This window comes from Oryza brachyantha, chromosome 8 (assembly GCF_000231095.2).
Source record: "Oryza brachyantha chromosome 8, ObraRS2, whole genome shotgun sequence".
Taxonomy (NCBI): Eukaryota; Viridiplantae; Streptophyta; class Magnoliopsida; order Poales; family Poaceae; genus Oryza; species Oryza brachyantha.
This window is the reverse complement of record NC_023170.2, coordinates 16616784-16640250: the sequence shown is the minus strand read 5'-3', so window position 1 is coordinate 16640250 and position 23467 is coordinate 16616784. Positions and strand designations below refer to the sequence as shown.

At 42.3% G+C, this 23467-nt stretch overlaps 5 protein-coding genes across 6 annotated transcripts; 3 read left to right on the top strand and 2 right to left on the bottom strand.

Moving 5' to 3' along the window:
- Positions 1-1842: 1842 nt before the first annotated feature.
- LOC121055212 (putative F-box/kelch-repeat protein At1g15680) lies at positions 1843-3786 on the top strand. Its single transcript, XM_040527186.1, has 2 exons — positions 1843-1866; positions 2674-3786. The coding sequence occupies exons 1-2, from the start codon at positions 1843-1845 to the stop codon at positions 3784-3786; spliced, it is 1137 nt and encodes a 378-aa protein (XP_040383120.1).
- Positions 3787-4284: 498 nt separating this feature from the next.
- LOC102708738 (putative F-box/kelch-repeat protein At1g15680) lies at positions 4285-5657 on the bottom strand. Its single transcript, XM_006660255.3, has one exon. The coding sequence runs from the start codon at positions 5614-5616 to the stop codon at positions 4474-4476; it is 1143 nt and encodes a 380-aa protein (XP_006660318.1). The 5' UTR covers positions 5617-5657; the 3' UTR covers positions 4285-4473.
- A 3735-nt stretch (positions 5658-9392) lies between these two features.
- Positions 9393-11004, top strand: LOC102708460 (CBS domain-containing protein CBSX6-like). The gene is made up of 2 exons (XM_040527185.1): positions 9393-9715; positions 9895-11004. The coding sequence occupies exons 1-2, from the start codon at positions 9393-9395 to the stop codon at positions 10787-10789; spliced, it is 1218 nt and encodes a 405-aa protein (XP_040383119.1). The 3' UTR covers positions 10790-11004.
- On the bottom strand, positions 10937-13057 carry LOC102714578 (proteasome subunit beta type-1-like). 2 transcript variants are annotated; one of them, XM_040526947.1, is made up of 6 exons: positions 12747-13057; positions 12138-12219; positions 11768-11897; positions 11526-11668; positions 11361-11444; positions 10937-11263 (listed from the first exon to the last, which is right to left on the bottom strand). In XM_040526947.1, exons 1-6 carry the CDS (start codon positions 12887-12889, stop codon positions 11186-11188), a joined length of 660 nt encoding a protein of 219 aa, XP_040382881.1. In that variant the 5' UTR covers positions 12890-13057; the 3' UTR covers positions 10937-11185. The 2 variants fall into 2 exon arrangements, with proteins under 2 accessions (XP_040382881.1, XP_006659590.2); XM_006659527.3 differs by having other exon boundaries at positions 11086-11260; positions 11360-11444.
- Positions 13058-16960: 3903 nt separating this feature from the next.
- LOC107304769 (probable auxin efflux carrier component 5c) lies at positions 16961-21592 on the top strand. The gene is made up of 5 exons (XM_040526921.1): positions 16961-18047; positions 18158-18243; positions 18366-18523; positions 20964-21040; positions 21206-21592. The coding sequence occupies exons 1-5, from the start codon at positions 17269-17271 to the stop codon at positions 21273-21275; spliced, it is 1170 nt and encodes a 389-aa protein (XP_040382855.1). The 5' UTR covers positions 16961-17268; the 3' UTR covers positions 21276-21592.
- The last annotated feature ends 1875 nt before the right edge of the window (positions 21593-23467 follow it).

Here is a 23467-nt window from a genome sequence, read left to right as displayed (position 1 = left end):
TTAGTAATTGAATTAGCATGGGCCGACCGGACCAACATGAATTGGGCTAGCACCAGGTAACCATGGAAAGCTCACAAAAGCTTTAGATTATACTACCTCCGTTTCGTAACGTAAAATATTTAACTTTTTTTAGTTGTAATGTTTGATCATTCGTCTTATTTAAAAATTTAGTACAAATATAAAAAATGACAAGCCATGCTTAAAGTTCTTTTGATAATAAAGTAAGTTACAAGCAAAATAAATAATATTTTTATAATTTTTTAAATAAGATAAATTATCAAACATTGCAATCAAAAAAGTCAAACATCTTACGTTATAAAGGGGAGTAGCATATATACTTTCTATAGTTCATGCCCACTGGCAATTAAGTACTCATAATTGGCATGTCTATTAGAATTCACATGGGCCAATCGGACCAACATGAATTGGGCCTAACACCATGTAACCATGAAAAGCTCACAGAAGATTTTGATTATATCATGTCTATACTCTCTATATATATAGTTCATGCTCACTAGCAATTAAATACTCCTAAAACATAACCTGCAAATATGCCATATCATTACCCATTAGCCACTAGCAATTATTAAGGACATGCAAGCACGTAATATCATTCATAAGTTTGCAAAATTATAATTTATAAATTTTCCCTAATTTATATGGTAATAAATTAATCACAGCTTTCTTCTTGAGAAATCAAAATCGTACTCTCTGATTTGCATGTAGTACTTTGCAGGGACATATATTTTATAGTGATATATATACATGCGGAAGATAACTTTTTGAACATACAAAACCGGTGCAAACATTTGACAGCATAGGCTCTTACACATATATTTAAAAGCACAACACGTGATTACTTATGGAGAAGGAAAACCATTATCTCTACTATATTATGCTTCCATCGTCCGTCATCGTCTTTCTTGTGTGCCTTGCGTTTTTCATCCACCTGCTGCTTTCATGGCTTCCGTCCGCGTGTTCCCAAATTCAATTCAGCGTCAATATAATGTCGTCTTAGATTCTAACTAATCACATCCTCCCTCCCTCTAATAGAATACCCCAAATCGCTCTAATATTAGACAAACTATTAATCCGATATATAGTATTTATCTGTTACAACACATGAACAATTTGCTAATATTATTATTGTTATCCCTATTGTTATATATGTCAAGTCTAATATAAATATTTTGTGGCTAACCTTTTTTTAGATTAGAACTTTGTGTCCATCTTATAAAGTTGTGGGATTTCTGGTGAAGAAAAAAGAAATCAAATCCAAAAGGAATTCATTGGACAAGAAAAAAAAATTCCTTCAAAGGTGTCTTTGTATTTATTCTCTTTGAACATGCAACTGACACGGATATAATTAAAGAACAATATAGGGGGGAAAAAGAGCACATATAGAGACGTCCGGCCATACCACGTACCGTGATTAATCCATCGAAGAAAACTAGCTGATTTCCTCGATGGTGACAGACAGGTCTGAATAAGCTTGGTTTTAGGACAAATTGACATGCCACAAAACAGCTGACTGTATCTTCCCTAAACTGTCCATCTAAATTTGAACCTGACATGAATTGGTAATGAGGCAGATATATCTCAAAGTAAACATATGGAGCAGCTAACAAAAATGAAGAAAACTTATCCACCTCTTGTTAACAAATATTGTTGGGTGTGCCTGTATAAGTTAATTTTATTATTTATACTCACTTTCTCTACCAGTTAAAAATAGGAGATTTGCTCCAGTCCAATAAAAAACACCTCGAGGTATCGGTATCTCATAGAACCAAATCGTTTCTGATCATTGGATCTAACAATATCCATCCTGCTCAGTTAGATCCGATGATAGGTAACGATTTGGTACCGGTACCTGGAGTTACTTTTTGTTGGACTGGAGAAAATCTCTAAAAATAGAGCATAAGCACTGCCACGATCATATTGCGTGAAATAAAATCATTACCTCAAGATAAAACAGAAAAACAGTTAGTTAAAGGCAAAATGGCTGATCGGTTCGCACTTCTAGCAAATCACAAATTATGTGAGGGAATGATAATACACTGATGTGTTATTAATTTGAAAAAAAAAATCAATAGTAGTGACCACTCCGTATCCTTAATTGTTAATATCTTAAGATATCCTTAAAATACAAGTATTCCATATCCTTAATGGTTAATATGTTAATACATCTTTAAAATACAAGTCTACCATATCAGATATCTATATGTATGAAATTGTTTTAAAATCTCACGATTAATCTATTCCAAACAATATTAGCACACATATAGTTTATATTATCTATAGAAAAAAAATACAGTTATCTAGCTAGTTTTTAAAATGTAGATAGCGTTGGTGCAAGCTTGTAATTAATCTGAGCTTAGTGGACTCCCATTATTATACATCTTAATGGATTATGGCAGCATCATTCATTCTGCAACAAATGCTACTCCAGTATTTATATACTCTGTGGGCTGTGACATTTGATCAATACGCGGATCTTATTTATATACTCCAGATTTGCTTTGGTCCCAACACAAAACATCTCGAGGTACCAAATTGTTTTTCATATGCACGGTTAGATCCAACGATTAGATATCATTCGATACCTCAAGATACTTTTTATTGGACCGAAGCAAATCTCTATTTATATACTCTGTGGGCTGTGACATGTTGTAGAGTTCGTTAACCAATTCGCCTGACATGGAATTCTGTGACGATTTGCTCGTCGAGATTTTCTCCAGGCTCCCGTTCGAGTCGCTGGCAAGATTCAAGTGCGTGTCCCGCTCATGGCGCGCGCTCATCTCCGGCGGCTACCTGCGCCGCAGGCTGCCGCTGCTCGCCGCCGGCTTGTTCGTGCACGTTCCACGCGATGGTGATTCCGCCGGCGGTGGCGGTGAGCCGAGGTATGCCACTGCGTGCGCCGGCGGCGGCGGCCTCGAGTTCTGCGACATGAGCTTCTTCCCGCTGGTGGAGACCGCGAGGGTCGTCGACGCGTGCGAGGGGCTGCTGCTGTACAGGTCGGTCGAATCGGCGTCGGAGCTGTTCGTCGCTTCCCCGGCGACGAGGAGGTGGGCGGCGCTGCCGGTGCCCCGGCGGGAGGCGCAGCTCCCGCTGCTGGCGTTCGATCCGGCCAGCGGCTCGCCGCCGCACTACCACGTCGTCTGCTTCGTGGCGTGGCAGGAGCGCGGCGCCACCGTGGACGTCTTCTCCTCGGCGTCCGGCGCGTGGGCCGAGCGCGACGCCGCGTTCGGCGTCGACGCCTCGTCGCTGTCGCCCACCACGCACTACCGCGGCGGCGTCCTCCACGTGCTCGCGTACCCGGACCGCGTCGTGCTCATGGACCTCGCCACAGCGATGGCGCCCTGCAGGCTCGCCCCCCGGCTGCCCGAGGACATCGACGCCGGCGCCCGCCTCGGCCACTCCCGTGGCCTGCTCCATTACGCCAAGTGCGACGGCGAGCGGCTCAGGGTCTGGGCGCTCGACTCCTCCTCCTCCTCGCCGGGCTCATCATGCCAATGGATCCTGACGAACACCGTCCGTGTCAACGACGTGATCATCAATGGCGGTCGCTGGCCGGTGACCGAGGTCAAGTTCTTGGCGTTCCACCCGGACATAGCGGACGTGGTGTACCTCTCGTCGCCGGCGGGGGAGGTGGCGAGCTGTGACCTGAGGAAAAAGGAGATCGTGAGCTCGTGGAAGCTGGGAGCCGAGCACCATATCGTCAGGTTTTGGTTGCTTTCTTTCTCCTCGGGTTTGATGAACTGCTTGGGTGTGGCTAGTAACCTTTGATTTGATTTCTGTAGAATTCATGTAGTATCAAAATTCAATTGTGAAGAAAAAAAGTCAAAAATTTTCTTTGTGAGATGTTTCTTTTCCATTTGACCATCGATTTGATACCCTGGCAAATTCATACATCAGAATTCAATGTAAAGAAAAGGTCGAAAATAATCTCGGATATTTCGTTTCCAGTTGACCTGTAGAGTTCAATTGATTTACGAATAAAAAATAATTTATAAATAAAACTTATATACTCATATTTTTTTTAGTAATCTAAAAATAAAGGCTGAAAATAAATTATGATAGAAAAACCTAAAATCTACACCAAAATAAAGTTTAAAAGTTTAAATTTGGGTTTATGAATATAAGAAGAAAGAAAAAATATGGGCTTAGAAAATCTGAAAATGTTAAATAGTTAGAAGTTGACACACTTGACTGCTCCTAACTATTTGCCTTGTTTTTCAAATCTACCAAAGTAAAATTGAACTTGGTTCGGAATTTTTTGTTCATCCTTGTATCCAGTAATTTTATTCTGAAATTCTCAACTGCTTCTACAATCAGTAAACACAAATTCACAAAATTACGCACAGTGCATCCAGCTACGCATCGTTGCCGTAAGAAACTCACTCTTTACAGTTTGCAAGCAACCACTAAAAATAAATGGTAAAAAAATATCAAACAGATTAACCGATTAATTAATCAACAACACTTCATCACATGAGAATGAGCTAAGCAATCCGATAGGTAGCACGACGACGGCACCAGCCACGTCTTGACGACACGATTCCTCTCGCCCTCACGAAACTCCCAGACATGGCAGGTCGTCGTCCTCCTCCTCCTCAGATCGCACTCCACAACCTTCCATGGCGACCACGCGTACACCACGTCCGCGTTCTCCGGGTGCAGCGCCAAGAACCTAACCTCGTCGCCTCCTCCCTCCACGAAATGTTCGATCTTGACGGCATGCTTCAGGCGCCATTGGCGCGAGGCAGGGGCGGGAGGGTCGCCGTCGAGCTCCCAGACCTTGAGCAGCTCGCCGTCGCTGCTCACGTAGTGCAGCCGGCCGCCGGAGTGCGCGACGCGGCCGTCGCCCCCGTCCATCGGCTCGGGGAGGCCGATAACTGAGCAGGCGAACTCGTCGGCGACGTCCAGGCAGACGAGGCAGTCTGGCTCGGAGGCGAGGATGTAGAGGACGCCGTCGTGGTAGTGCATCGAGCCAGAGAGGCAGCTCGCCGGGACGCCGAACTCGGGTTCGTGCACGGCCCACGTCCAAGTCTCCGACGAGAACACCTCCACCGCCGCGCCGCGGTCTCGCCACCCGGTGAAGTTGATCACGCGGTAGTCCAGCGAGGTGGACGGATCGAACGCCAGCACGGACAGCGTCGCCTCCTTCGCCGGCGCCGGGAGAGCCACCCACCTCCTCGTCACCGGCTCAACCACGAGCAACTCCGGCGTGCCGGGTGATCGACAGAGAAGCAGGCCGTTGCAGCCGTCGCAGACCACGGCGTCGCGTCCGTCCTCGAGCGGCAAGAACCCGAGGTCGCAGTCCTCAAGGCGGCGGCCGCCGTCGCCGCCGCCGTCCTCGCCCGCGCACGCAAACCGCGGCCCACCACCGCCGCAGCGGACAGTATCGTCATCGTCGGGGAAGTACACCACGGCCATGAGCAGCGGCAGGCTGCGGCGGAGGTAGTCGTCGGAGACGGCGGCGCGCCAGCTCCTCGACACGCAGCGGGAGCGCGCCACGGACTTGAACGGGAGCCTGACGATTATCTCCGACAGGAGATCGTCGCCGAGGACGGCGATCTCATCCTCGTCGGCGAATCTCGCGTCGCCGTCGTCCATCGAACAGCTATTCGAGGAAGAGTAACTTGCAAGTCGATGGCTTTCCAGATGAACAGCTGAATCACTAGTGGCAATCTCGCTGGTTTTTCATCATGGCGCACGTGCCATTTTTATACTCAGTTCAATATTGGCGTGTAGTACACGTGTCCTGCCACGTGTCTCCCTCCGGTGTCCCAGCTATAAACAGATAATACCGGTAACCGTCGGATCTCAGGTGGCGTGACACGTTGCAAATGCATGCACATATTTGGCCGAGCTTGCCGGTTTTCCTTGCTAAGCAACTAGAGTAAAAAAAGGCCCATCGTCTCACTATGCATGTACATAAAACAAGCGAGCATTAGCATATGATTAAATTATAGGAAACTTTAGATACAAAGCAATATGATTTTCCATAGCAACATTTTCATAGTAAATATTTGCAAAACCACGATATTTAATGACTCGAGAAGCATGGGTAGAAGATTGAGGGAGTAAAACTTAGGGGCATAAAAGGACCAAGAAAATCTCGACGGTTTCTGTACACCGTCTAAAATATATCACAAGTCTTGCTGCACGAACAAAAGCATGTACTTAGCTAACAAACACCATAAAGATAGGAATTGGCTATACGACGCTCCAGAAAATATGAAATTAGATAATGGATTTTTTTTGATATTATTTCATTGTACCATATGTAGATGGATAGAGAAATAATGAAAAGTACTAATTTGTCTATGTCTCGATCGATTTGTAAGGTGTAGTTAAATGATTCGGGCCCACCTATTATTTGCACCATATCCTTTCTCTAATAAAAATAATTTTTAAAATAATAAAGTCATGATATGGTCTATCCGCTATATGATTTATATATGTATACGTTATTAGGTGGCATAAAGTTATTTAAATGTTTCTCTCCGCATACGGCTATATAATAATAAAATAATATTAAGAAGTCCTATTAGTTAATTATGTGTTTTTAGTACGGTATAGAATCAATTTACATCTTTGCCGTGGTGCCTCAGCTAATTACATGTTTTGGGTTATACCTAGATACGTGTTTTTAGGAATTTAGAAACAATTACAAATTACAAACAATAAAAAATTATAAAACCAAGAGTCAAAGTTCAAATTCTGAATATATGCTGTGAGAAAAGATATTCCCGGGAAAGAGGGGATGGCGCCCGCGATCCAGGCACCGGCTTGGGCCACTGTTGCCGCGTTCGCCGAGTGCGTGTCATGGCTTGCTGGCTACCCCACCGCCGCCCCACGACGGAGCCGGCCGGTGACCGGATTGCACTAAACTTAACTGGATTTGCACGTAGCCTTGTGCATGCTCTGCTGGCTGCAAGTTCAGCATATATAAGATATCTTTGTTTTCCTTAGATTTATATAAACAATATAAAATTAAACATACATATATATATATATTAATCTATTTTATATATTTATTAATTCATGGTAAATAAAACAGTTTGTATCAATAATACAACAAATGATCAAGGTAATTAAAGAATGAGAATCATCAGCGAGAGCAAATCCACCGTGATGGCTGTGGGGGCTATAGCCTTTCTACGGGCTACAGGATATCTCTGTAGAAAATAGGGAGAGATAAGAAAGAAGAAGAGGTGGCTCAAGAAAAAGATAATCAACTCTCACTGTTTGCATCCTAGATCCGTCACTGCTCGTGTGTACGTGCGTAGAGCTTAAGAAACTCCCTCCTAGATCCGTCACTGCTCGTGGGTGCGTATGTAGAGCTTAAGAAACTCCCTCCTAGATCCCTCTCGTCGATGCGTACGTAGAGCTTAGGAAACTCCAGACCTGGCCATGTGCGTGCCGGCGGTGCCACCACTGATCGACATGGGCGATGGATGTGATATCGCACTACCTGGCCGCTGACTTTGAAATACGAACACGAGTACCTGTTCCAAATATTCAACGGGAAAGCCCCGCAATTAAGGAAACGGTTGTGATCATTAACGTGCGGTGGTCCCCAGCTCCTGATCGATCGAGCTGACACAGTTTATTTAATACGAGTAGAGTACTCGCTCTGGTATGGTATGGAGTGAGCATGACTCGTATGATCCGATCCGGTCGGCCAGCTATTTCTTGGCGCGCTAATCACATCTCGTGCCAGCGATATCCAACATTGGAGGTAATAGCAAGTGCGGGCTATACATACCGCTCATGGAAATTTTTATTTTTTCATGATAGGTATGCTTACTACTACATTACGTTATTACAAACTCAATATACATATGTATACTTCCTCCATGTTTTAATAGATGGTGTGATTATCATTTGTTTTGTTACTATGGATTTTCTATCAAATATATTTGATCATGATCTAGATTTTTACATGTTTGCACAAAATTATTAAATAATAAGAATGATCAAACGTGTATAAAAAATCAACATGTTATCTATTAAAATACAGAGGGACAGGAAAGGAGCTACAACGAAATATAGAGATGTGTCATGCATTTGCTTTTTAGTGCTTTAAATTGAATTCAGTTTGCTACGAGTGTCTCACTGTAAATTAAGATTGATATATATGTGGCGCAAACCTTCTGGTGTAAGTTCATGGGAACCCCCACCCCTAATGTAGCTCCACCCCTGCAAAGTGAGTATTAAATCATTTAAACTATAATACAAGTTTATCATTAATATGTTATATAATCACAAATATGCTAAAATTAGCACTTCTTTTTAATGCTTATATAAGGTCCTATGGAGCCAAAATCCAAGGTGGTTCTAGACCGCTAGGCCACGTTCGGCATGAGGTTAGTTATCTGACACGAAAAACGTAGTAATATGTTAGTACATAATTAATTAATTATTAATCTAAAAAATATAAAATAAATTAATATGATTTTAAAAAAATAATTTTTTTATTGTATATTTTAAAAAAATAGTTTGAAAAGCATACGTGCGAAAAAAAAAGTGAATTTGGAGTTAAAAGGGGATAGAGGAACGTGACCCTAGTCATATAAGCATCACCCTTAAGGAGCTATGCATGTCATGGTGGTGGCTATGGCTATGCATATGTGATGCGTTGGTGTCAACGTCGACAACGGCATTAACCTTGGACGCGGTTGCATCAGTCGTGGACGCTTGGACAGTGCCCCAGGAATGAGAACAGTCCGACAAATATCTAAACCATTAATTAGACCATATTTCTTTTCTTAGAATGGAATAAGAACAGATGAATAAGAGATATTAGTATTGTTACTATCGAAATATTGGAAAATATCGGAATCGCAATAGAGTATCAGAAACCAAGTAGTTAGTTATGTTTGTATTATAGATTAAAGGCATACACATATATTAGTGGAGATCAAAAGTAACAAGTAAAAAAATTAAAATACTTCATAAAGATATTATTACACAATATGGACAACACACGGTCATATTTCTATATTATGACGGGATGTCTATATCATACGAGATGATATGAAATTGAATAAAATATTCGATTAAGAAAAGGATTACCGATACCGTTAAAAATTTCAATACTCTCTGGTTTTCTTATTTGACATCATTGACGTGTGATCGTTCGTTTTATTTAAAAAATTTACATAAATATGCGAAATTATAAATCATGTTTAAAATGTTTTTAGTGGGCTGCAGGGAATCAGTTTGAAGCGCGCCTTGCACGAGTTGGGCCGTTTCCGCACCATCATGGGCCCGTGACAGCCCACAATCCCACGGCCTTTTCTCTGCTCTGACCTCGTCAAACACTGCACGGGTTGGCCTCGCTCCGACAACGAGAGGTCACCATCACATCGCACGTACCGGCGATGGCCCACGTCGTCTTCCTCCGCGCGTCCGCCGCCGACCTCACCGCCGGCAAGCCGCCGCTGGCGGGCGTCCCAGCCTCCGCCCCTCTCTCCGCGGCGGCCGCGGCCATCCCGGCGTCGCCTGAGGCCGCCGTCGCCGTCTGGCGCGGCCCCGACGGCCCCTCGCCCGCCGCGGCCAGCGTCGTCGGCCTGCTCAGCTCCATCGACGTCGTGGCGTTCCTCGCCTCCCACCCCGGTGGCGCCGCCGCCGCAATGGCCACCCCTGCCGGCGACGTCGTGGCCCAGGAGCCGGCCCTCGTGCGCGAGGTCGAGCCCGACTCGAGGTCACCATTGTTTTTTCCAAGAAACAGAGCAACCATTACTGCACGCATCACCAACCACGAATGATTAATGCTGCATTGCGTTGCATCCATGAATTCATCACCATGATCACAAAAAAAAGATTGTGTTTTCTTGGAGTTTAACTTCAAAATTCAAATGTGCAACTGTTTTTGAATTCAAGGTTGATAGAAATAGTGGAGCTAATGAAGCAGGGAGCAAGGCGAGTGCTCGTGCGCAAGAAGATCACAGAAGGATGCGCCATCAGCAAGCAGCCATTCGCGCCATTCTACAAGGCCGTGCCCAAGATCACCGGGACACCACGGGCGCCGGCCACCGCCGGCAGGTCGTCGTCGTCGTCGCCGTCGACGCTGGGCTGCGACAAATACTGCTGCCTCACGCGGGAAGACATCGTCCGGTTCCTCATCAACTGCCTCGGCGCCCTCGCGCCCATCCCGATGCAGTCCATCTCTTCCCTCGGAGCGGTCACCCGCAGCTACTCCCACGTCGAGGACTCCTCCCCCGCCATTGGAGCCGTCTGGGAGCTCCCCTCCGACCCGCGCGCCGTCGCCGTCGTGCAGGCCAGCCGCGACGGGTCGTCGCACGTGATTCTTGGCGATATATCCGGCTACAAGCTGTGGAAGAAAGACTACGTGGCCGCTGCCGAGGCGATGGCGACGTTGTCGGCGCTGGACTTCGCCACCGGCGTCGACGACAGTGGGCCGTCGCCAGCTGCTGCTGCTGTCAATGGCGGCGGCGGCGCACTTGCGCCGCTGGGGAGCATCCAGGATGAGATCGTGCCTCGCCCGAGGCTGACGAGATTCAGCAGCAGGAAGATTGGGTTCTCGGCGAGCTTCGCCAACCTGATCATGGCGAGCCACCGGAAGAACCGGGTGCTGACCTGCAAGACCACGAGCTCGCTCGCCGCCGTCATGGCGCAGATGGTGTCGCACCGGGCCACGCATCTCTGGGTCGTCGAAGATGGCGCCGACGCCGGCGAAGCCGCCGTCTTGGTTGGCATGATTGGGTACATGGAGATCTTCCATGCCGTCACCAGGGGTGTTGTTCCTCCGGCTTGATTGCCGTCTGAAAAGTCCAATTGGGACTTGATAAATTTTTCAGTTTGCAGTTAACAAATTCTGGCAGATGTTCTGGTTTTGACATAGTAATGTTTTCTTGATTAAATTAGTAATTAGGATGGTAAATTAACTGTACATCTTTGAGCAGAGATTTCATTTGTGTTGTCCTCCAACTATTTCTGACAGCTTGCCAATTCATTCAGGGCTTCAGGCAATGAAAGTACAATTCAGTGAGCAATTTAGAAACGCATAGTTCAGATAGAAAGATTACAACAATGTCGTGCACACTGAACAAAACTGAAATTTAAATACATCTGACAAGGAAAAGCACATCCTGCTACTGATGGAATGGTGGTGTTGTTGCATAGGTACTAGCTAGTATGATAGTATCCCACACTAATCCTTCCTTAGCTCAATGCACTCCCGGTGAGAGCCGGAGCTGTTGATGACAACGATTTCCAGTTTATCTCCCTGCAAAATTCGTGGAACAAAATCATAATTATGAATCAGCACAGTTTGATTGGCCACTAGTAATCAGCTGAGCTTCCATAGAGATAAAAAGCATCTTACAGTGTATATCTCTCTCTGTGGCTGATGCAAAAACGTCCTTTACCAGATCAACAGCATCTGATTCAGACAATGGTGTCACTGCATCCTGCATAATAACTGGGAATTAGAGCTCTCATTCGTCAGAAAAAACATACTTGTAAGTTGCAACTGAAATTGTACAACTCACCCGAGCTGGAAGTAACAGAGGGCTAGGAGATTTCAACTGATTGTCGAGAACAGGCATCATCAAAGCTGCACCTGTTCCCTGAGCACTATAACCTGTTCGCTCATATGACCCAACAGCGTCATATGTGAAGACACATCCTTTACCTGCAAAAAAGGAAGAAATTCTCACAGGGCAATGGTTATACATTCATACTGATTAGTGAGCAACCACTGTAAGGGCTAAAGAAGTAACACAAATCCCACCATGGCTGTCCAACCCTCCCAACACATTGAAGGCATAATATGGGAAGAATCTTTTGTAGTAGAGCGTGTTGGATAGTAATTGTGCCATTGCAGGGCAGCTCATTTTCTTGTTATGGTTGTGTTCATAAACCTATAAAAGTATAACTCACAACATCATAAGCTTGTACTGAATGCAATCTAACTGGATACACTGTTCGTGATTAAAACTTGAACGGTGACTATGTAGAAAACAATCTTCAGCATCAGATCAGACTAGATAAACAGACAATATTTTGGATTATTGCTATAAAGTAGTCAAAAGAGTGTTTAGCCATGAAAATATCTTACAATTCAGATGGAAAGATGGTTTCAGAGAATTGTTCAGACTTACCAATTCCTTGGCAGCAAGGTTCCTCTGCAAAGCCTTGACATCACCTTGAAATCCAGATGAAGCCAGAACACATTTATCCGCTCTAATTGAAGGAGCAAGGGAAACCGCATTAGCACTTTATTCAGCAAAAGATAAAAATGCTTTCAGATCAGCATTTAGACCAATGTTTTCCAATAAACATAAATCTCTCTATGTTGTGTTCAGCATGATAATTCTGTGCAGTTTTTTTTGTAAGGGACAACAGTTACTATAGTAAAATTTGTGCATTGAAACAGAGAATTTGGGTTGAACCTCATCCAACAACACATTCAGTTTACTCAGCGTATAATTTCAGGTGAAAAGAATGAACCATCAGTAGTGCTACCAAAATAGTTCATGCGCGGCCTAAATTGCTTCAAGTTCACAAATCACAACCAAACTGTACAATAGCTTGCACAACATGTACAGTATGTCTCTCGATTCCCGAACAGTAAGCCCACTATTTTGCCTTCCTTACAGGCATCTAATTAACACCCCAAAAAATTCATCCATTGAATCGGACCGACTCTCACAGATGGAATCACGCATCAAACAGGATGAGGGGACAGGGTTTGGATTTCGGAAACATACAGGTGGGCAATCTTGGAGCTGTCGCGGCTGAGGATGTTGTATCCGGCGGAGAGGCGCGTGTCGGCGGCGACCACGCAGTAGTCGGCGCCGGCGATGGCGACGCACGTGCCGCCGTTGTTCTCGTACGGGTCGAACCTCGCCATCGTTCTCGCTACCTCGCTCCTCCTCCTCCGCCGCCTCAGCTCCTCAAAAACCTCCGCCTCTTTCTCTCTCACTCTCTCACGAAGTATTCGGGACGCGGCGCGGTGAGGAGGACGGCGACACGGCGGCGTCGCGGGAGAGGAATTTATTTCTGCTCGGCTTCTTCTTGTGCTGCAAGAAGAGAGACCGGCTCGGTGCAAGCTTGACGAGTCGAGTGGTGGAAGAATCCATTTTTAGGCCCGGCCCATCTTAGAGTGGGCCGTAGTAAATGCTTGGGCCTGAAAGACATATGGGCGGTCTTATAAGTTATTGATGGGCTTAAAGGAAGTTAGCCCATGGATAAATTTTCCTTTTTTTTAATAACTATGTATTGCTTTTAGTTATTGCTCTTTCCATCTTATAAAGACTTTAATATTCTTCAATCATACACATATTAATACAAACCTAAAAATGCCCTTCACTTTAATAAATTTTAGTGTTTGTCTCCCACTTGAAAGTCCAATGCATTTGTTCCTCCATTTTATCAAACTCTAATGCATTAATTGTTTTAGACATAAAGTTTTTTTGAGATAAATAAAGAGGCGGGAGTGAAAAAGAGTTTGGTCTCATCGACATTTTGTACAAGTGCAAGAGACAACATGGCATAAGCCTCCTAGTAAACTTTAGTTGTTTCATTTCGATAATTATAATACCTTCAACCCTCTTTAGAAATGGCGAGATTTGAGCTAATTCATGTAAAAAGTTTATCAAATTCCTATGTTTCATAGTAGCCCTCAATTTTGGGAGGGTTGTGCTGTATAAGAAGATAAATTGGACAGCCCAGATTAGTCTGAAATTGCCACCCAGAATCATACCTATAAAATTCCGTTGTTTTATATGGCTGCATCTTTTGTTAGATGAAGATGGAAAAAAAAACATATCTGATTTTTATGATAGCTATTTTATGATATAAATGATAAAATTAATTGCTATAAAGTGAAAACCCTACTTAAGAAATATCATATGATCACCTTCTATATAGAAACTTTTTATTAAAAAAATACACTATTCAACCGTTAAGAAAGCACAAATGCAAAAGTCAAGGAATAATATCAATAGTAGTAGTAAATTGGATGTAAACCAGCTGGGTTGTTTTCATTCGATCAACCATGACGTCCACGGTCCACCCATAGTGACAATTTTTTTTCTCTGAAAAAAGTATGACTCTCTGAGCACTTGTGTTCAAATCCGCGTCACATCGAGTGGGCAGAACTGTGGAACAGCTCAGCTCCCCTGCGGCAAAAAACAATTCAGTTCATCAGCAAAAGAACACCTGGGTTTAAAATTACTCCAAATTCCTTAGCCTCAGAAGAAAATTCACTCTATTCTCGAGCTATGACGCCAAGTCCCAAGAGCTTTCTCTCTTCCCTTTAGTTGCCAAGTTTAAGCTTGCCCCTGAATGGAAAGATCAAAATGTTTGCTGCTACAAAGTGGTGTAAGAGTCATTCAGTTAGTGCTCTGACCTACCAGACCAGACTAGCTGCTCTTTTCACCCTTTTTTTCATTGCCATCCAACATGTTTTGATCATACTTCTCTTGTTTCTGCATGAAAGGATGGTTTGTCAAAGCGAACTGCTTGCCCTCTGCGTGCTACCTTTCTTGTTTTCCATTCATCTTTTCTCTTCTTTCATTTGTACAGATTTCTTGAGTTGAATCTTATTGTAAAGTCACCATGATCTTCATAATCTAGCCCTCAGTTTTTACGTTGGATTTGTGCTTCGTCTCTGATTATCCTACTTGTTTGCTCTGCTTTTAACACCACCACTCTTGGTAAATTAACAGCAGAGAGCTAGAGCCGTTGTTTGCATCTTCTCTTTCTCTCTGAACTTATTTTATCTCCCATGGCGGCCTAGTTGCACTTTCTCTTTTCTTTTTCATCTTTTTCACCGATCATGCCAAAACTCGACCATACCTATGGATTTTAAGGTACCATTCGATAAACTGCGAGCCATCCGTTACTTGGGATCTAACGGATCTGATTTTCTTATACTATGCTGGTAATAGTGTAGCAGAAATTTTATAGAGGTAAAATTTAAACTAAAATATATAACATTGTAATAAATTTGTGTATAATATTTTATATTGAAATAGATGAATTACTAAATATATCTTATTGAAGTTTTGAATAAAATTTTTAACATACTTATAAAAATATATGATTAGTTTAAAATTTTACTATAATACTACCCTTCCTACTACCATGTACTGTAACAATGCCCTACCTATGACATGGTGATGCAAATGGCAGATTAGCTTAGCTGCATGATCAGAGCATCAATTCTTGCGTGTGGGATCAAATTTTCCTTCAGGTGGATGCTGGATGGAAGCAGTTTCTTAGCACACGGGTGTATATACACCCGTTGCTTGCATGTCATCTAAATAGTCATAAAAAATTATGAAAAAATTTAACAAGATAGTTTAATATGAGTTATATCACTCCACCAACATGCAAGTTTACATTCAACTTCTACAAGTTGTAGCTAAAATAACAAAAACAATTATGAATATGCGTATACTTAGTTTCAGTTTTGTTTGTTTTTTTTGCTACAACTTGTAAAAGTTGAATTTAAACTTGCATATTTGTGAAGTGATATAAATCATATTAATATATCTTATCAATTTTTTTTATCTTTTTTGATGTCTATTTAGATGGCATGCAAGCACACGTCGTGTGCTAAAAACTGTTTCCAGATGCTGGATATGTTGTACTGGTTTGTTTGGAGTTTCAGGGCAAGTTGATCGAAGCGACTCATCAATGGCACATGCTGATCTTCTTTCAGGAAGTGGGGTTCTGATGCTGCAAAAAAAAAAATGCTAACATTCCAGCATAAGCACACCGCACAGATACACACGTTTGCTCCTGAAACCATCGGTTTAATGCAACCAAATTAACACTGCCGCTCTGAATACATCAACGCGTCCGTGCTTGTCTCTGTCGTTCAGGTTTCGGTCTAGACAGTAATTGCCAGCCACAGACTTCAATTGTCAGATCAGAATCAAATTCGCATGCAATATATTCAGGTCTGTGTCGAACGTAATCGAATTCGATCGATCTGCACCTGTCGGAACTGGAAGGGGTTGCTCAGTATAATCAGTATGAGAGTGTGATTTAATTTGTCGGTTGCTTATATTCAGCTAGCTGGACCGGTGTGCGCCACCGTTCATGCATCATCAAAGATGATGGTAAAAATGCACTTCATACATACACTAGCTAGCCATGGTAAAAAAAAAGCAATAACCAAAAAGATATTTGCTCCCGTCTAACAAAAAATATCTTAATATACTGGTATCTCACGCTACCAAATTGTTTCTGATCGTTGGATCCAACAATGTTCATTCTATTTAGCTAGAGATTTACTTCGGTTCAACAAAAAGTACCTCGAGATACCGGTACCTTGAGGTATCAAATCATTTCTCATCATTGAATCTAGAGTTTTACCTCCATCCTTTCTTTTGTACCTCGAGGTACCGGTACCTCACGGTACCAAATCGTTTTTGATCGTTGGATCCAACAGTACATATCCTACTTAGCTAGATCCAATGGTGAGAAACGATTTGATACCTCAAGATAGGATGTGCGCTGTTAGATACAACAATAAGAAATGAATTGATCCGTGAGGTATCAGTACCTCGGGGTACTTTTTGTTTCTTTTTGTTGGACTGTAAATATTGCTCATTTAGTTAGATTCAATGATAAGAAATAATTTAGTATTATAAGATACCGGTACCTTGATTTATTTTTTATTGGACCGGAGCATATCTCAACCAAAAAGCTGCGCCGAACTAGCTAGCAAAGCAATGTCTCCACGTCTATGAAGATCGAGTGCACCCTCCATTTACTGACGAAACCAGCTGCAATGCAGCTCCCAGGAAGAATCAGATTATCAGAATAATACTCATCGGCCTCCACATATATGCTCTGCAACTGCATCCATCGATTGACTGTTTGTGATCATGCCATCTAAATTGCACCCACAGTCCTACAGTACCATCCAATTCCAACACCACATTTTATTCCTTAAATATCTTTCAGTTTTGCCGATGGAGGCAGACAGACATCTGATGAGCCAATGTTCAGATAAGAGAAGAGGAGTGAGGAGCTCATCAGGATGGACAGCTTTTGCTCATGGCCATTGGGAGGGACCCAATTCCCAACACATTTGATTCCTCTTCTTCCTCAGCTACAGCTATATAAGCACTCCAATGGCAGCACACAAATTTCATTCCTGGTTCAGAGTTTCAGTCCATTGATCAGTTCCTACTTCCAATTTGATAGTATTAGCAAAGAAAATTAATTAGAGAAAGTTTAAGTAGTAATTAACTATTGGAGAGGTCAGTGAAGATGATAGCTTGGGGTGATATCTACAAGGTGGTGGCGGCAATGGCGCCGCTCTACTTCGCGCTGGGGCTCGGGTACGGGTCGGTGCGGTGGTGGCGGTTCTTCTCGCCGGAGCAATGCGCCGCAATCAACACCATGGTGGTGTACTTCTCCATGCCGTTCTTCACCTTCGACTTCGTCGTCCGCACCGACCCCTTCTCCATGAACTACCGCGTCATCGCCGCGGATGCCGTCTCCAAGGTGATCACCATCCTCGCCATGGCGGCCTGGGCGCGGTGCTGCGCCAAGGCCGGGGCGCAGTCGTGGTCCATCACCGGGTTCTCCCTCGCCGCGCTGAACAACACGCTCGTCGTCGGCGTGCCGCTGCTGAACGCCATGTACGGCAAGTGGGCGCAGGACCTCGTGGTGCAGATCGCCGTGGTGCAGTCCATGGTGTGGTTCCCGCTGCTGCTCATGGCGTTCGAGCTCCGCAAGGCCTGGGTCGCCGGCGCCGCGGCACCGTCCACGGCGGCCGACGGCGACGTCGATCACGTACACCTCGACGGCAGTGACGGCGGCCGGGGACGCCGCGTCGAGCCGGTGATGTCGCCACCGCCGGAGAAGGACGGCAGCGGCGGCGACGTCGAGATGAACGCCGTCGTCGTCGCCCCCGCACCGGCCGCCACCGGCGGCGTCCGGCTACGGTTCTGGCCGACGGCGAGGGGCGTGGGGCTGAAGCTGGCGAGGAACCCCAACGTGTACGCCAGCGTGCTCGGCGTCGTCTGGGCGTGCATCGCCTACAGGTACGTACGTTCTTTAACGTGCATGCAGCCATGCATGCATCCTCATCGTCGTCGCCGTCGCCGTCGTGAAACACACAAGCTTCTTTCTCACGGCCGTCGCCGGCGTGCAGGTGGAACCTGAGCTTGCCGGGCATCGTGACGGGGTCGCTGCAGGTGATGTCCAAGACCGGCACCGGGATGTCCATGTTCAGCATGGGTAAGCCATCGAGATCGATTCATGTTCTTGCATCAGATAAACATTTGGATGTGATGATGATGACGATGGATCGGAATATCGGATATATATGGTTGATGGATTGGGAATTTGGGATGATGCAGGGTTGTTCATGGCGCAGCAGAAGAGGATGATCGCGTGCGGGGCGGGGCTGACGGCGCTGGGGTTGGCGCTGCGGTTCGTCGCCGGCCCGATCGCCACGCTCGTCGGCGCCGCCGCGCTCGGCCTCCGCGGCGACGTCCTCCATCTCGCCATCATACAGGTGATGATGCTACATGTCTCTGTTTGTTTTAACCTTGTCGGAAGGAAATGGATTTTAACTCTTGGAGAGTGTATCCCCTGTTATAAAAAAATAATATATCACCGTTTAAATTCAACATCTATAAGTTATAAATAAATAATTTAAATTTTGCTTAGCATACGTATATTTATAATAATATTTATTTTTACCCTTATAAATTGAATTTAATAAGGGAATATTTAAGGTTTAAAAGAGTTTGCCCTGTCGGAACCAACGTTCAAGTCACATCACCACGCACTTTTCGCCGTGTACTTGATGCTTATGCAATTGTTGAATTATGTACTATGCTCATTTCGGCACCTTTCGCTTTCGTTGTCTCTTATTCTCTCGAGAAAATCTGCTCCATACCGTTGAGTTTTTATCGATTCAACGATCTGTCATAAACTTTGTCGAGTTCTAATATATACCCTCGGTTAGCAGTTTTCTCTATAATATACCATTGGATCCTATACATTTGTAATAAATATTCAAAATGTCATTTCGATATAAAAGATTGACTATTAATTTATCATATTAGAAGATCGAGAAAATTATGTTGCCTAACATCCTAACAAATCATTATAGTTTATGGGTATGTTTTAAGATTGAGAAAACATTTTTCCAAAAAATAAAATATGAAAAATAATCTTAAAAGATACTCATAAACTATAATAATTTGTTAGGATGCTAGGCAAAAAATTTTATAATTTTCTCGATCTTCTAACATGATAAATTAATAAGCAATTTTACAGTCCAACAAAAAGTACCTCAAGGTACCGGTACCTTACGGTACCAAATCATTTCTGATCGTTGAATCTAACGGCACACATTCTACTCAACTAGATCTAATGGTAAGAAATGATTTGGTACCCTGAGGTACCGGTACCTCAAGGTACTTTTTGTTGGACCAGAGCAAATCTCTAAATTAATAGTAAATCTTGTATGTCTAAAGGGTATTTTGGATATTTATTACAAATGCATAAGACCCAAGGATATATTATAGAGAAAACTGCTAACCGAGGATATATCTTAGAACTCAACAAAGTCAATGATAGATCGTTGAATCGATACAAACTTAATGGTATAGAGTAGATTTTCTCTATTCTCCTCAGCTATGTTCCCTGTCGGGGGCAGGCACCCTCTCTAATCTTCAGAAAAGCATCCAAATATTATTATATAAGTTTTTTTTTGATATTTTAAAAGTGTTTTTAACAGTATAATAATTAATTAAAATTATCATTACACTTTAAATCGCTATTACAAAATCTGAAGAAAAACAGAGAACTCTAGCTTCCGAAGAAAAACAAATGAGCTCGAGCGATCGGCAGCTAATGCTTGCTAACTGCAGATCACTTTGCCGCTCTTTTGAAACTGTTGTTTTGCGCGCGTCAACCGGTAAGCAACTTGCCGAGTGTTGTACCCACCTTTTTATTTTTCACCTTTCAGAAACCTATCCTGTTAAATGTTTTAAACTTTTTTTTATAACAAATTAGATAAGATGAACGAAACGAGGGTGAATCCTCTTGAGAGATTAAAAGAATTTCCCTCCGTCCCATAATATAATATATTTTATCATTTGAATTTATCTCACAATATAAGAGATTTCGTGACTCCAAGATAATACTTTATTTCTCATCGATTAAATTTATATTCCTTTTCTATCCTATTATAAGACTATTTAGTCTTGCATAGATTTATGTATATAATGAGAGATTTGCTTCAGTCCAACAAAAAGTAATAAAAAATACCTTAAGGTATCGGTACCTTGTGGTATCAAATTATTTCTAATCATTTGTTCTAACATTGCACATCCTGATCAGCTAGATCCAATTATGAGAAATGATTTGGTACCTCGAGGTACCGGTACTTCGAGATATTTTTTATTAGACCGGAGCAAACCTCATATAATGAAAATACATAATTTATATATATGACTAGATTTTTAACATCCATATAAATTAATCTAAACAACTCTATAAAATCTTATATCATGAAACAAGAGTACTAATTTTTTTCTTTAAACTCACTTTCGTACTACTTCTATCTCACGTCAATCAACTTTGTACTATTTTATTTCCCCACCTACTTTTTTTTACATGACTTGTAACATGAACGCTTCCTTAAATTGTTTTTAAAAAGTATATAACCATTATATTATTAGACAGAGGGAGTATATATATCCTGACAGGTAATTTTACTAATCCAGCTTTGCATTGATGAATACTCAAAAGGGGAATTAATGTCTATACTGCAGGCTGGAGGCGCCTAAATTTTGACAAATTTCTGCCACTCTTCTCATCTCTTGAGTGGCAATTCAATTATTCTCATTAATTATGTAGTACTGCTCCTATAAGACAACATGTTACATTCCGGTCTTAACTAATACTGGTAATGTAATTAATTTAGACGTACATGCATGCAGGCCGCGCTGCCTCAGTCGATTGCTTCCTTCGTCTTCGCAAAGGAGTACGGACTTCACGCAGATGTACTCAGCACAGCGTGAGTTAACTAATTCAACCTGATGATTATTGATTAATTAATTATGCCGTACGAGCTCATTCCTTAATTGTGCTATATTAGATCAGAACAGATCAGTTTTTTCGTTTAACTAAGGTCGTATTAACTTAATTAATCGATCACTAACAAATCCAATTTGCATTTCAGGGTTATATTCGGGACGTTGATCTCTTTGCCGATTCTGATTGCATACTACGTGGTTCTGGGCTTCGTCTGACGTGTGTACAGCAAAATATGCTTTAGGCTAAACGCAGAATATTTTACGGAAAACGGTCTAATTCCTCTAAAATTTCTATAAAATTTCTCCAAACCGATTTTTAATTACATTGGATGCAGGCGTATTCCGGCCGTATTGTCCAAATCCAATGTACGTAGCTGACATCTAAACCAATGCAGGGTGTTAAATCACGCAAAAGAAGGAAGCTACACTGAAGCACTTCACGCAGTACAGCTTTAGTGTTGCAAGCTCTAATTAATCGAAATTAATTGTACGTATTTCAAGTAGAGAACATAATAATAAAGTTTTCAGCAGTTTTCCTGCCTGTATGTACTACTGTAGGTACGTTGGATCACTGGGGAAATTATATCATACACGTCGAGATCGCTTGTGAGTTGTGAATCTGTGCAAAATTCGTGTGTTTAATTAAGTCCTTAATTTGAAATGAAGAACGGGCGATGGAAAGCTCAATTTCATTGCTACAGAGTTCCCATTGCCAACAAACAGAGGATGAAACAGTTCCTAGTGGATAGTGTGGTGCCATGAGAAATTTTAGAAATTTGATCAGTCCATCTTGTTCTAAACTAAAATTATGTTTTTTTAATAGGAAATATTATTTTAGTGATAGATAATATCCTCGTGAACAATTAAATGTTTAGACGATCTCAAGATATAGTGTTCCAAACTCTTAAACTTGTAGGAATAGAAGGAATAGAATTAGATATGCCTTGTGCATTACTAAGGATTGGTGTGCGCTCTCGTTTGTGTTTAAGCATGTGTGCTCTCATGTGTGTGAAAAACATTGAATATGAAGAAATCCTTTCATCTGTTGTGTATTATACTGATCCAGTAACCCTCGTTGGTATTTATATAGCGTACATATGAGATATATACCTAGAGTACGAGGCAAATATTCAATCAATTCTTTCTAGTATTTTATTTTTATTTCTAGATATTCTCTTAAACTCTACTATCTCTAATTATAGATATTTTATATTTAGCAATATGTCTATGTATAAGCGTTTGGATGTACGTACTGTTTTAAGAAAAAATGGAAAAAAATAAACCACCCAACACCATGCTTACTAATTACCGCAGTGTAGCGAAGGTTGGTTTTGAACTGTTTAGTCTCAAACGTAGATGAACGATCCTATCATTAACCGTAAGTCTCGATTAGGAATAATTGTAAATTAGTATCTGTGTTCACCCTGGCACCTCCAATACAGAGTGCTTACTGAAGTACTTAATAATATGATTAAGCTAAGCACTATACTAATTTTTATACACAAGCACCTCTCTTTAGCACTCTATTGGAGGTGCCCAGCTGATTATCACGGGATATTAGAAAAGCCACGGACCAAACAGTGGTAGATCTAGCCAACTAGATTAGAGAGTATAAATAAGTCAGATGGAGTTTTGACTCTCGTTTCTATTGATCTTTGGCATAAAATTTAGGGAGTTCTTTATGAGGGCTCTAATAGCCTTAACGGGATAGTGGGGGTTCAAGCCCCCTAGCCCCACGTTAAATCCGCCCCTAGGACCAAACATAGTATATATAATAGGGTAAGGATGTCTCTATTATTTTTAATCCGTCGTTCTTTCTTGCCTTTTAATTGTCATTCCACAATAAATTTGATGGTGACGGAATATTGGATCTACAATTTTAATTTTTTCAGAATAAGCGATGCCTATCAAATATCAGTTTTGTACTTCTTTATTAACCGTTAATATTCCATACTCGCTCGTATGAAATTATGCTACAATGTATAAAAAAATATGCATTATGTACTTATGTGCAAATTTTATTTATTTTATTTCTTTTGCGTATTGTGAGCATAGTCTAATCGGTGAACACTGAATAGCACTCTATCTCTTTCGAGCATGAGCTTTTTTTTATCGTACTTAAAAAACACGATGGGTACTAAAAATTTGTGTAAAATTCTGATACCTCAAAATGCATTATGCCTTGAGGTATAAAATTTTTACACTGAAAAAAGAAATATGGTATTTGTTAAAAAAAACACTTGAGGCATAGCATGAGAGTGATGTGTGGTGCATCATCAAAATGTAGGTAGTTACGTACTTACTCAGAGAGAAAAAAACATCTACACAAAATATCCGGCTAAAGTGCAAAAGTGCTGTACAACTACCACATACGGATCGAATGCCCTGGATATTTCACATTTCCCCGG

What these genes read in the sequence shown, in the direction of transcription:
- LOC121055212 (XM_040527186.1), top strand. Translation starts at nt 1,843, where the DNA reads ATGATAGGTAACGATTTGGTACCG. An exon ending in TAGGTAACGATTTGGTACCG is followed by an intron (nt 1,867 to 2,673) that starts GTACCTGGAGTT and finishes GACATGTTGTAG; the next exon opens with AGTTCGTTAACCAATTCGCC.
- LOC107304769 (XM_040526921.1), top strand. Translation starts at nt 17,269, where the DNA reads ATGATAGCTTGGGGTGATATCTACAAGGTGGTGGCGGCAATGGCGCCG. An exon ending in GATGTCCATGTTCAGCATGG is followed by an intron (nt 18,244 to 18,365) that starts GTAAGCCATCGA and finishes GGGATGATGCAG; the next exon opens with GGTTGTTCATGGCGCAGCAG. An exon ending in GCAGATGTACTCAGCACAGC is followed by an intron (nt 21,041 to 21,205) that starts GTGAGTTAACTA and finishes TTTGCATTTCAG; the next exon opens with GGTTATATTCGGGACGTTGA.
- LOC102708738 (XM_006660255.3), bottom strand. Translation starts at nt 5,616, where the DNA reads ATGGACGACGGCGACGCGAGATTCGCCGACGAGGATGAGATCGCCGTC.
- LOC102714578 (XM_040526947.1), bottom strand. Translation starts at nt 12,889, where the DNA reads ATGGCGAGGTTCGACCCGTACGAGAACAACGGCGGCACGTGCGTCGCC. An exon ending in AGCTCCAAGATTGCCCACCT is followed by an intron (nt 12,220 to 12,746) that starts GTATGTTTCCGA and finishes TCCTTCAATTAG; the next exon opens with AGCGGATAAATGTGTTCTGG. An exon ending in GGGAGGGTTGGACAGCCATG is followed by an intron (nt 11,669 to 11,767) that starts GTGGGATTTGTG and finishes CCTTTTTTGCAG; the next exon opens with GTAAAGGATGTGTCTTCACA.
- LOC102708460 (XM_040527185.1), top strand. Translation starts at nt 9,393, where the DNA reads ATGGCCCACGTCGTCTTCCTCCGCGCGTCCGCCGCCGACCTCACCGCC. An exon ending in GAGGTCGAGCCCGACTCGAG is followed by an intron (nt 9,716 to 9,894) that starts GTCACCATTGTT and finishes TTTGAATTCAAG; the next exon opens with GTTGATAGAAATAGTGGAGC.